Consider the following 14,081-nt stretch of genomic DNA (forward strand, 5'->3'; position numbering starts at 1 on the left):
ACACATATATACACAAATATACATATAAAAAAATTCCTGCTTTGTTAAAACAATGTCATTGTAAGTATACTTATATCAGGGAAAAAAAAAGTATGTTTATGAAATTTAACCATACCTTCAAAGACATCTGTCATTTTGCAGATATGGGCAAATGTAGCTCCAGTAGCCCATGTATATACTACATCCATTAGGTGAGGTTTGAATGAGCTTAGATAAGTTTCCTCATCGATTTCTAGTTTGGCCTCGGCTGAAACCTTTGCAATTCTTTTAGCACATTCCTTCAAAGATAAAAGATAAATATAAAATTCCTTACTTTCGATCCCCCATATCACTTCTGTCTTTAGGTTTCCAAAGCCAGAATTCCACAAGGCCTCTTCTCTTCCAAGGTATTATTATGCCTGCAACGTGGATGCTCTAAGTGGGGAGAGAGCCTGTTCCCACTGCTAAGTGATTAAACAGCGAAATTTTTCCATTATGTTGAATACGTCAGAGGTACTATTTTCACCTAATTATACCTTTTATACTAAAAACAGAGCTCTTTATTAAAGTTATTCAAGAGTGACATTTAGTCTCTATTTCATTAACAAAAACGTAACAATAACAAGACACATTTATTGTTGGGTGCTGTCAAGTTGCTTCTGACTCAGGCTGACCCCATCTGACAGAGTAGAAATGCCTCCTAGAGTTATCTTGGCTGTAATCTTTATGGAAGCAGATTGCTAGGTCTTTCTTCCATGAAGCCACTGAGTACGTTTGAACCACCAACCTTTCAGTTAGCAGCAAAATTTATTTTTTAAATTGTGACTTGGGCAAAAGTTTGCAGAGCAAATTCATTTTCTGTATAGCAGTTCATACACATTTTGTTTCATAACATTGACTGCAATTCCAATAATGTAACAGCTCTCTTCCCACTTCTTCCCTGTAGTTATCTCTTCACTATGTACTTCTTTCCTATGTATTCCAGCCCTCTGAGCTATCTCCCTGTGCAAATACTGCCCTTCTGTACTCCCATGGTTAATAGTTCTTAGAAGTGTACCTACCTGGTGTCAATGTTCACCTCGTATGTCTATTGTTTGGCTGGAAGCCACAGGAATGAGTTCAATTTCAGGCCTGAAGTGTGACTAGGGGCCATAGTCTTAGGGTTTTCATCAGTAAGTCTGGTCTTTCTTTTTTTCCATTTATAATTTTGAGTTTTGTTCCAAATTTTTCTCCTACTCTATGTAAGACCTCTTGCACTGAATCCTTTCTGAGTGGTTGACAAGTGGTAGCTGGGCACCATCTACTTCTAGTCTCATGGTCATGAAGCCTGAGGTATGCATGGTCCACTAGTCCCTTGGACTAATTGTTTCCATGCATCTTTATTTTCTTCTTTTTTTTTTTTTTTTTTGCTCTGGACTTGGAGAGAGCAACTGTTGCATCTAGAAAGCCTATTGCAAGCTTTTAAGACCCCAGTCACTACTCCTCCAAAGTAGGATGTGGAAAAATGTTTTTGTGGAGTATGTTATGCCAACTAAGCGTCCCATGTGACCACAGTCCCCACCCCACAGGCCCAACAACTCTCTCCATCAGGGTGGTTAGCTGTAGCTAATAAGTTATCACAAAATTGCCTCCAGTAATTCTATTTATATAGCAGTCAGATTTTAAACTGTTGTGCCACCAATGCTCCTCTGAAACAGATTTAGAGAAATACTAAATACTAACAGATTTACTCTTCTTTTCTTGGTAATTTAGAAGGTCAAACACTTAGACTCATAAAGATTTCCCTGGTTTTATGTTGTTAAATAGAGATTGATTTGGGTGAAGAGAAGGGTAATGTACCAAATGTGAGTGACCAATATGGCAGCACTGAGGATGAGAAAGACATAGAGAGGTACATGGGAGGTACAGACAACAAATATGAACCCTCTTGCACATACAGTACTGCGTTGTCAGTGAAGGCAAACATGGGTATATGGGTGGATAGATGGACGGACAGGCTAAACGATTAGGTATGTCTATGAAATTGGGAGGGTATCCAAGAACATATATAGGCAGACAATGGTCCTATAAGTTTATGTGAATGATCACATAAACCAGCTACCCAGAGGGACTGAGTAGTTGAACCTGTGGGCTTGGGACCATAGTCACAGGGGGACATCAAGCTCAATTAGCATAGCATACTATACAAAACATCATTCCACCTCCTACTTTGGCGAGTAGCAACTGGGATCTTAAAAGCTAGCAAGCTGCCATCTAGATGCAATGATGTGTCTCTCCTCGTCCAGAGCAAAGAAGAATGAACCAAAACCAAAATTCATGGAAACAATTAGTCCTAGAGACTAGTACACCATATCCGATCTGCAGCCTATATGACTATAAGACCAGAAGAACTAGATGGTGCCCGGCTACCACTGTCATCCACTTGGAAGGGGATCTATGTAGGAGATCCTTCATAGAGAGGGAGAACTCTGTGGAGCAAAACTCAAACTCCGTTGGAGAAAAAAAAGGTGGGGACCAGGTTTGCTGGTCTGATAGAGCCTGGTGGAACCACTGAGACTATGGCCCCTAGCTGCCCTTCAGGTCTGGAATTGAACCCATGCCTGTGGTTTCCAGCCAAACGAAAGACAGGTATATGAGTTGAACATTTACCTCAGGTAGATACACTCCTTGGACAGAACAATCATGGGAAAAAGAAGGGCTGCTTATGCACAGGGAGACAGCTCAGGGCAGGAGTACATGGAGGGGATGGACAATGGGAAGAGGTAACTATGGGGAGGAAGTGGGAGGGGAGCTGTTGCATTGTGGTAAACTGTGATCAATGTCATGAGACAAAGCGTATGTGAACTGTTGTATGGAAAGTGAATTTGCTCTGTAAATCTTCACCCAAATCACAATTAAAAAAAATAATATTTCCCTGGTTTTAGAAGTTTAAATTTCTTAGTAATGTTAGAGGATGCTAAATGATTCACTGAAGAAACCTTGTTTATGATTCACTCTTGGGTCCTCTCTTGCAATGCCTCAGTTTCTCTTTCCATGTTTGTCTAACACTGAAAAGGACAGAACAAACACAGTTCATCCTACATAAATAATTTAAAAAATGAGCTACTATACCTAGAGATAAATAATATCTTAAGATAAAACATAATAAAACTTTGTTGTAAACTAGGATAGAAAAAAGTGCACAAAGTTAAGGTAATTAAATTCTAGCCCATCAAGATGTCACTCTTAATACTGAGGAAGAAAACAATACTGGCACTAAATGGTTGGTATAGCCTATTTACATTACATAGTTTTCAAAGTGCACTCACTCATTGCAGCCTTACGTTACAATGGTGGAGGGGAATTTTTAATTGCTAAAATAAAAGCACATATGATGTTAATCAAAATAGCATTAAATTACATGAGTGACATCAAGTGACATATTTAATCCTGAAGGCAGTTCTATCTGTGGAATGATAAACTACTATGATCTGCTCATCCATATGTTTACTTCAGAATCTACTATTCCTCGCAAAACATGCAGTTAAAAGAAAATCTTACCTGCATTTGACGAAGTGGCCCTGCTAATTGCTCTGTTAATTTGGGCATCTCACTAGACTGTAAAAGCAAAGGAAAATTAGATGTAAAAACCCAAGTATAAAGTGCAGTATAACTTTTAACAAAAAAAAAAAAAAAAGGCTTCATGTTAACCATTAGTATCAAATTATAAAACTTTGGTCATTAGCATTCAGAGTTTCTAATCCACTCTTAGTCTATATAAGTAAATTCATTTTAATGTGTAATATTCTTGTTACATTTCAGAGGAAAATACTACCAAATTCACAAAGTGTACTAACTCGCTATTTTCTGTGACCATAAATGGAATTGAGGGAGAGCAAATATTATAAACATGCACAGCTGTCTAGTTACGTAACATTATTATAAACTGTCTTATCAAACTTTGATATTGAAAACATTTTAGCTTCTATGCAACTCTCTATCTAGGGAAACTAAAAATTTGGAATAAAAAACATTAAAAAATAATGGTTCCAAATTTTATTTTACCCAGATATTTCTAACTTTTTAACCAAGCATAAGATAGTTAAAAGTGTGAGTTTTAATATTCTTAATATTGCCTTCTGTGGTGGTTATGTTTGTATGTCAACTTGGCTGGGTCTGGATGAGTGGCTGGGCAACTGGTGGTAGTTATTATTCCCCATGATGAGACTGGCAGTCAACTCCATGGTGGGATCTATCAGAATCAGCTGAGTAGCTGTCTTTGGGATGTGGTCTGCTTCCTGTATATAAGGAGAAGCCTTGGGGATAGTCTTGAGCTTATGGCAAGCTTGGACCCTGCATGTAGCTGTGTTGCTGTTCAGCAGCCTGCCATGCTCTGCTGACCTTGGGACTTACAATGGACTTAAATTAATAGCCTGACATGTGGTTTGGTAATATCGGGACAGTGCCCCTTTTACTTGTCAACTTTGGGGCTTCTCAGCCTCAGCAGCCAGCAGCTGTCTGAGTGAAGAAATGCCTCCAGCTCCACTGGGCTGGGAACAGGAGGCAGAGCTGGACCCCAAGGTTGAGAGGCTTTCACCCAGCCCCTAGAGCCTGGCACTTTGAACTTGGACTTAAAGCCTCCAAATTGTAAGAATAAACTCCTGTTTTTTAAGGCCATCCCATTTGTGATATATTCTTGTCAGAACGGCAGTAGGTAAACAGAACACCTTCCTACTAGTGAAAAGTTTGCCAATTTCTCATTTAGATAATGGGAATTTCAGTTCTACGACTAACTAGTAGCCTAATGAACTTGGACAAGTTGCTTGCATTTTTATGCATTGGTTTCTTAAGCTGTCAAAGTCAAATAATAAAGCTAGATCTCCAAACTGCAAGGCTTATGATGAGAATAAAAGACTTTAGGAAGAAATTTTGACCAAAGATAGGGTTTCTATAAACAAACAAAAAAAAATTATTACAAAAGTGCAGTATATGTAGGTGTGGGATAGGATTTTCTGTACTTTTATGTAATTTGGAAAAGAAAAAAAAAAACCAATGATAGGTTAGGTGCAATATGTTTGCCTTTATTTTAAATATCAGTAGTTACGTAAGACTTGGTTTTAGTCAGCATCATTTATATATTATAAAATAATGAACGAATCAGCTTCTATATTATTATTCCTGTTAAAACCAAAAATCACGATGGATGATGAAACAGCAAAATGGCCAGGATGAACTAACATTTCAGTCTAATAAAAAAAAGAAAAGTTAAGACTGCTTAATGTCTTTGATATTGTGCTCATCTGTAGTCAACAATTGCTGATCACTTCCTTGCTGCTGGTCACCAGAAGCACTAGAACAGAAGCACTAGAACAGAAGCACTGGTCCTGATACAAGTCAACTAGATGTAATTTTCCCATGCTCACCCACCACCAGCCATTAGCATACTTTGTTCCCTCATCTTTCTTTCAGGTCTCAATTCAAATTTCACTCTATCAGTGAGGCCCTTCCCTAATCACCTTATTTCAAACAGTAATCCTGTCCCTTCAATAGTATCTACCTGACTTCTCTGCTTCTCTTTTCTCCATAAGCTTCATCACTATTCAGCACAATATGTGTGCAGTTATTTCTTTATTGTTTATCTTAATCCAGTGGCATATAAATATCATGAAAGCAAAAACTTTCTGATGTATCTCTAGTGTCTAATTCTATGCTTTGTACCAAAACCAAACCCAAATCACCATTAAGTCGATTCCAACTCATAGCAAGCCTACAGGACAGAGAACTGCCCCATAGGGTTTCCAAGGCTGTAAATCTTTACAGAAGAGAATGCTTCATCTTTCTCTTGCAGACCAGCTGGTGGATTCAAACCATCAGCCTTTTGGTTAGCAGCTCAATGCTTTAACCACTTCATCACCAGAGCTCACTATGCTTTGTACAGTGGGTACTTAATAAATATTTTTGTTGTTGCTGTTGTTTGCCGTCGAGTTGGCCCCGACTCATAGTGACCCCTCCTTGGGTTTCCGAGGCAGTATCACTACGGAAGTAGGATTGCCCAACCTTCCTTCCAAGGAGTGGCTGGTGGGTTTGAACCTCCAGCCTTCTGGTGAGCAGTCAAGTGCCTTAGGCACTATGCTACCAGAGCTCCCAATATCTTTAGACACCTGATATTTGAATTATAAACATTGTACATAATCTTTTAAATTATTTTTAGTATTATATAAACTGTGAGGTAGAGTTTTAGGCAGAATATATTTTTAAACAGAAATTAGTACATCAAGCAACTTCATCATATTTATAACGAGCACCTTATTATTTCCATTTTTTCCGGGAAGAAAACAGTCTGTTGAAAGTATCAACAAAATTCCATGTGACTTGGTGAAATTTTCCATCTTGATGTTGAAAGGCACCACAAAAATCAGTGACAATACATATAACACAGTATGGTTTTACTTAATAAAATCTTAATTGCACATACTGACATCTTGCCCCAATATTTAAGAGTTGTGGTTTGGCTAAGCCCAACCCCTTTGAAGAAGTAACAAACTTAGCTTCTCATAAGAGAATTTTATAGTGCTAAATTTTTAGAAAACAAAACAAAGCATAATACAAGAAATTAGCCATAAGACAAAGTCTGACACGGGTGGAAGACTACCAAGCCCCAAACAATTCCTAAGCCTTAGAGCTGTTCAAAGAATATCTGACAAATGTCCTAACTATGATCTTGGAAACTGATGTAATAAATTTTTGAACCTAATAAAACAGTATCCAAACATAGTAATTTGTGAAGTAATATATTCTTCTTATATGCAAATTACTTCACAGGCATATTGCAGGCCTTCTCAGGATGGCATATACTCTTTGATTTGTCATCATTGCCACTACACAGCTATAAGAAGTCATCAGGAACCTGGGAGAAAAGTACCCACCTACTCCAAGAAGTAATATATTTGATTTAATATATTTACTTTATACTAAAGTAAATATATGATGCTATATTTGACCCACATAATTCCAATTATTAATTTATACAATGCTATAATCTTCTCATGATTTCAAAAAAGATGATAAATAGGGAAATACTAATAAACAGGTTAACAGAGAGATCCAAGCCAGAACAAAAAACAATGTCTTAAAACAATTTACTTAAAAGTTAAACCAAGTATATATAGTAAATGATGATTCTCTAGAAATTTAGATAGCAACATTAAATCATTTTGAGACAGCAACTGGTCTTTTTTTCTTTTTTTAAACTATTTCATCCACAATGAATAAAATCTTAAATTTGGAACGTGAGACAATGCATTTCACTTTTTAAAAACAATTCATACTACCTTTTGGAATTAAGCAAAATGGTGATAAGCATTCTTGATCCAGCCCTTTATTTTTTTGTTTCTTAAAAGCTGTTGAAAGTTAACCAACCACTCTTATGAAAAATTATTGCTGTTCCAAAAATGAGAATGTTATTTATGGCCACCACTTCAAACACTGCCCATGAAAAGTGTAATTTCAGTTTCGAGTAGGATCAGTTGTTTCAGAGTTATTCTCAAACACTGGGAAGGAGGGTAATTCACCCTTACTATCCCGTTCATTTTTATTAGTTTCGCCTAATTTTATTTATGCTTATCTTTTTCTTTCTGTAACTGTCTAAGCCAGACCTTCAAACAATGCAGAGTTATACAACAAATTTTAGAGATGGATAATTAATGATGACTATCCATAAAAAAATTACTAATTCACTATGTTTTCTAATATATACTGTTTTGGTTATCTAGTCCTGCTACAACAGAAATACCACACAAACAGAGGGTTTTAAACAAACAGGGATTATTCTCTTACAGTTTAGGAGGCCAGAAAAGGTGCCAGTTCTAGAAGCTGGATGAAGACCCCTCAACCTTGGGCTTCAGCTCTGCCTGTTGCTCCTAGCCCACTAGAGCTGGAGGCATCTCCTCACTCAGGCAGCTGCTGGCTGCTGAGGCTGACAAAACCAAGGTCCATAAGTAAAATGGCACAGTCCAAAAATTACCAAGCAACACAACAGGCCACTAGTTAAAGTCCAGAAACAGTCCCAAGATTGGCAGACAACATGGCAGGCCACTGAGATAAACACTTGGCCAAACACAGGATCCAGATGTGCCAAAAAGCTAGAGACCTTTCTCAAAGCTGCTTCTTATATACTGGAAGCAGACCACATCCCTAAGGCAGCTACTTAACTCACAGGACATCCCACCATGGAGTTGATTACCAGTCTCATCATGGGGAATAAACTACATCCAGCTGCCTAGCCACTCAAAACCAGGCCCAACCAAGTTGACACACAACCTATTATTTATTTAATTCTCCCATAATCTCCAATTAACATTACTCATAATAAATAAATGTGAAGTACGTTCATCATTAGAAACACTCACAATGCTATTTAATTATGATGAGTAAATTAATTAGTAAGATGTGCAATTATAAACTCACATTCTCTTGAAACACAAAGCAGCTTAGTAAGGCTGTTGCCTGCTCTGCAGACAGGTCATTGAAAAGGCCATTAAACATCATCTCAGTTAGAAGCAGCTCATCAGCACTACACAGCCACAGAAAAAGAAAAGAAAGTTCAAATGTTAGAATATGATGACAAACACATGAACACACACGTCCGTAAAATGAAATTTCTAACAAAATGTATTATTTGACCATGAGGAGTAACTGATGAGACATGGGGGTGGGTAATGTGTAGGACAAATAATTTTTTAACTAAGAAACTGGCTGGTTTCATAGTTACTAATACATAAATAATGTAAAATGAGTATTTCATATAGATTAAGATCTCATTATTGCAAATACCCAAATGCACATATTCATAGAAATAAAGAGCCCTCTTCTGACTTCTCAGTATACCAGAAAAACAGTCGTCAACATGTATCATCTAGGTTCAAAGAATCATTTAAGTCATTTTACAGTTAATTTACAGAAGAATAAAGGGATAGTGGAAACACTTTATTACAAATTGTAATTAAAACACATGCATAGCAAACCCACATTTTCTAGCTTTGTAAGTACATCCAGTTGATCCTTGAATAATACGGGGGTTAGGGATGCTGACCCCTGTGCAGTAGCAAACCCATATGTAACTTTTGACTCCTCAAAAACTTAACTACTAAAAGCATATTGTTGACCAGATCCCTTACCAATAACAAAAACAGTCAATACATACAGTTCTTGCCTATAGTTAATAGATTGTCACGTGACAGCACTCACACACATACACAATAGATAAGTTTACTAACTGTACGGCATGATGATTAGTTACTATTCATTAAGTGGAAGTGGATCATCATAAAGGTCTTCACCCTCAGGGTCTTCATGTTGAGTACACTGAAGAGGAGGAGGAAGAGGAGGGGTTGGTCATGCGGTCTCAGGGGTGCCAGAGGAAGAAGAGTTGGAGGAGGTGGAAGGGGTAAAAGGGGAAGCAGGAGAGGCAGGCGCACTCAGTGTAAACTTACAGAAATACATCATAATTTTGATCAAACATTTTTGCTTTTTAATTACTCTAAAAAAGATACGTATCTTGAAAAAATCCACATATAAGTGGACCCATGCAGTTCAAACTTCTGTTGTTCAACAGTCAATGGTATAACCAAAATGGGTAATAATCCTGTGAAAGCAATGAACTGTTACTCATAAATTGTCATCTGTGAACACGAATGTATCCATCTTATAAACCTTAACTGCAGATTTCAAATACATCTCTAAAAGTTTCATAACTTCTGTTTTTTCTTGTATTTGCATTGTCAAAACACAATACCAATTCCAGGTTTTAAATATTTCTTTTTTAGGTTCTGGCCTATCACTTTGGCTCCTATTTTCACATCATAAAGATCCAGTACAGTACAGGATTTTAAAAGATTTTTGACAACTCATAATTTTATTGAAGAGAAACAGGCCATTTTTTTTTTGCTTCATAATTGTAAGGTTCTTTTTTTAGATTTATATTTTAAATATAATAGATTTATATTATAAAGATTAGAATGATCTCTAAAACAAATTATTTTCATTTGTTCATATTTCTTTCTGATCTCCTTGTATATTTGCTTACTATTCATGAACTCTGTATCAAGGACAATTTGGTGCACAAAATCATAAAAGATGAAAGACTGATACTCTCACATGCTTTTTTTAGCGAACTGGGATGACCCAGGTTTTTAACCACAAAATATTATACAGCCAAGTCCCTGATACTGGACAACTAAATGAATGAGAGTATCATATTTCCTTTTTGTCCTTTGAACAAATACATCTGAAAAAATATATTGTTCACTCGCTGATTCTTGAATTTGAAAAATTATCTATAGTTTAAGATTTTGTTTATATGACCAATTTCACCATCATCACCGTCACTTTGGTGCTGACTCACAGTGACCCCATGTACAACAGAATGAAAACACTACTTGATCTTGTGCCATCCTTATAATCACTGCTAGGATTAAGCCCACTGTTGAAGCCACTGTGCCAAACCATCTCATTGAGGACCTTTTTCTTTTTCACGGACATTTCTAATTTACCAAGTCTTGTGTTCTTCTTCAAAGACTAAAGTCTCACCAACCTCATTTCTGAGAAGTATTTTCCCTATATGCATTCCATGACAGATTTATTCTTTCTTCAAGCAGTTCACAGGATATTCCATATTCTTTGCCAACACAATTTAAATGCATCAATTCTTCTGCAGTCTTCCTTATTGACTGTTCAGCTTTCATATGCATGAGGCATCTGAAAAGACTACGGCTTGAGTGAAGTGTACCATAGTCCTCAACGTGACATCTTTGCATTTTAACATTTTAAAAAGAGCTTTGTAGATAGGCTCAATGTAATATGTTGTTTGATTTCTTGACTGCTGCTTTCAAAGGTGTTGACTGTGGATCAAAGTAAAATGAAATCCCTAACAATGTCAATCTTTCCTCCATTTATCAAGATTTTGATTAATGGTCCAGTTGTGAGGATTTGTATTTTTTTATGTTGAGGTGTAATCCATACTGAAGGCTAAGTCTTTGATCTTCATCAGTAAGTGTTTCAAGTCTTGTTCACTTTAATCAAGCAAGGTTGTGTCATCTGCATATCACTGATTGTTAATAAGTCTTCCTCCAATCCTGATGCTGCACTCCTCTTCATATAGTCCAGCTTCTCGGATTATTTGCTCAGCATACATATTGAATAAGTATTGTGAAAGGATACAACCATGATGCACACTTTTCCTGATCTTAAACCACCCAGTATCCTCTTGCCTTGTTCAAATGACTGCCTGTTGGTCTCTGTAAAAAAGGAGCTCGGGTAGCACAGTTAAGTACCTAAGGCACCTGACCACTAACCAGAAGGTTGGTGATTCAAACCCACCAGCCACTCCGCAGAAGGAATACTGGGCAATCTACTTCCATAAAGATTTACCACCTCGGAAACCCAAAGAGGGTGCTTTGAGTCAGAATCGGCTCGAGGGCAGTGAGTTTGTCAAGTGCATTAATCCCTTTTGGTTTTCTAACTCTAGGTCTTTACACATTTTATTAAAATACTGTCTCCTTGAGTCACCTTTGAAATCTTCTGCTGATGACTTTTAGTTCATCATTTCTTCTATTCACTTTAGCTACTGTATGTTTAAGAGCAAGTTTCACATTCTCTTCTGACATCCATTTTGGTCTTTTCTTTCTTTCCTGTTTTAAATGATCTTTTGCTTTCTTTAAGTATAATGCCCTTGATGTTATCCCACAACTTGTCTGGTCTTTGGTCATTAGTGTTCAATGCATCAAAGTTATTCTTGAGATGATCTCTAAGTTCAGGTGGAATATACTCAAGATTGGAGCTCTGGTGGTAGTGTGGTTAAAACACTGGGCTACTAACCGAAAGGTTAGTGGTTCAAACCCACCAGCTGCTCTGTGGTAGGAAGATGAGGTAGTCTGCTTTAGTAAAGATTTATAGCCTTGGAAACTGTATGAGATAGTCCTTTGTCCTACATGGTCACTATGAGTTGGAATCAAGTTGATGGCAATGAATTTTTTTAAATCATCAAGGTTGTACGTTGGCTTTTGTGGAGCTGTTTCAGTTTTCTTCAGTTCAACTTGAACTTGTATATAAATAATTGATGGTCTGTCCCGCAGTGAGTCCTTCATCTTGTTCACAATTTATCACACTGAACTTTTCCATTATTATCTTTGTTCAAAGATGTAGCTGATCCCTGTGTATTCCATCTGATGATGTCCACATGTATAATCAGTGTTTATATTGTTGCAAAATCAGCATTTGCCATTAATAAATCATTTATCTTGCAAAATTCTACCATATAATCACCAATTCTTTTTTTCTTTTAACCAAGGCCATATTTTTCCAACTAATGATCCTCCTTCCTTTGTTTCCAACATTTGCATTCCAATTACCAGTATTTACCAATGCTTCTTGATTGCATGTCTGATTAATTTCAAACTGCAGAATTTGGTAAAAGATAGCAGTGCTTGGTGTGTAGATTTGAATAATAATCATATTAACTGATCTTCCTTGTAGACATATGGATATTATCCTGTCAATGACAGCACTAAATTTCAGAGCAGATCTTGAAATGTTCTTTTAGATTATGAATGAGACACCATGGCATAGCAGACCATAAGACTGCCTGATTCAAAATGGCTAATACCAGTGCATTTTAGCTCACAAATGCCTAGGATACACATCTTCAAGCATACCATTTCACTGACAACCTCAAATATTCCTTGATTCATACTTTATACAATCCACATTGCAAATTATTAATGAACATCTGTAGCTGTTTCTTCTCATTTTGAGTTATGCCACATCAGCAAAAGAAGGTCCCAAAAACGTTACACGATCCGTGTTATGAAGCTCAATTCTACTTTGAGGAAGCAGCTCTTCCCTGATTTTATTTTGAGTGCTTTCCAATCTAAGGAGCTATCTTCTGACACGAAATGAGACAATGTTTTAGTGCTATCCATACGGATTTCACTGGCCAATTTTTTCAGAATTACACTACCAGGTCCTTCTTCCTAGTCTGTCTTAAGTCTGGAAGCTCCACTGAAACCTATCATTACAGGTGACCCTGAACCAGTGGCATAGCTTCACCAATCACAGCAACATGCAAGCCACGAAAGTACAAGACATTGACAGAAGAGTGGTTGAGGTGTAATAAATCACTTGGTACGGCTTTTATAGCCTTAAGTCTTTGTAAACTCAACAGTGGAATTTGCCGTGAGCAACTGAGGAGTTCCTGAATGTTAATGTTATACACCTGGGGTACTTCTGTTGCAAGGGCACAAAGCAAAGTTCTGGGAAGTTCACTCTCTCTCAGGTGTTTAGAATCCTGATTTTATGATTGGTTAGTTTTGATACTCTGCCAGGCTCAAAAGGAGCCCTCCTAGAGGCAGAAGAGGTCTCTCTGACTGCTGGCTGAGAAAGATGTGTTGCTGAAACACGTTCCTGAGAAACACATGCTACTGGGAAAGAGATACCGAGCAACACATGCTACTGAGAAAGAGACACTCACTGCTGAGAAAGAGATACTGAGAGACACACATTGCTGGAAGAGAAACTGAGAGAGACTCTTGGCTGAGACACAGTGGGCTGAGAGAGACTGAGCATAGTTCCTGAACTAGAATTGTAGCCTGGTGCTTGCCTAATAAACCCCATAATCTGCGAGTTCTGTGTGGCCGCTGCAGCAAATTATCAAACCTAGCAGAGAAGTGGTGGGTGTTGCGGGAGGAATGGTTGATACAAGGGCTGGAGGGAGGCAGCAAGACTGGCCTGACAGGATAGGCCTTGGGCTAGTGATGGTGATTCTGTCTTTCTCTTGTGCAGTTAGAGGAGGTCGGAAGATGCGGCCTCCCTGCCCCTTTGGTAGTGGTGCTTATTCAGTTCAGAGTGCTGTTTTGCATTCATCCTCTGATTTGTGCAGTAGATACAGAACATCCTCCTCTGTCACTTTTCTCTTTTCCATTATGGGTAGAAAATAAAAAATTCTGAATTTTCAAATATGTCAGTGAAAACTGCATTAGACTATAAACGTGATCCCAAAAAAGTTTCATTTATAAAAGACTTAAAGGGATTTATAAGCATAAATATAACACGCAGCATGTTTAAGAGCA

General features: G+C 37.4%; 1 protein-coding gene across 1 annotated transcript in view; it reads right to left on the minus strand.

Annotated features, from left to right (window-relative positions):
- MTREX (Mtr4 exosome RNA helicase) overlaps positions 1-14,081 on the minus strand; it is a 158,440-nt gene that overhangs the window by 34,746 nt on the left and 109,613 nt on the right. Inside the window, exons 23-25 of the mRNA XM_007944182.2 lie at positions 8,425-8,530; positions 3,520-3,576; positions 116-278 (exon numbers count right to left, since the gene is read on the minus strand). Of these exons, the coding sequence (XP_007942373.1) occupies positions 116-278; positions 3,520-3,576; positions 8,425-8,530 (326 nt within the window). The remainder of the gene's footprint in view (positions 1-115; positions 279-3,519; positions 3,577-8,424; positions 8,531-14,081) is intronic.

The sequence above is a fragment of the Orycteropus afer genome, unplaced genomic scaffold (genome assembly GCF_000298275.1).
Source record: "Orycteropus afer afer isolate SDZICR_OR568_19922 unplaced genomic scaffold, OryAfe1.0 scaffold00122, whole genome shotgun sequence".
Classification (NCBI taxonomy): domain Eukaryota; kingdom Metazoa; phylum Chordata; class Mammalia; order Tubulidentata; family Orycteropodidae; genus Orycteropus; species Orycteropus afer.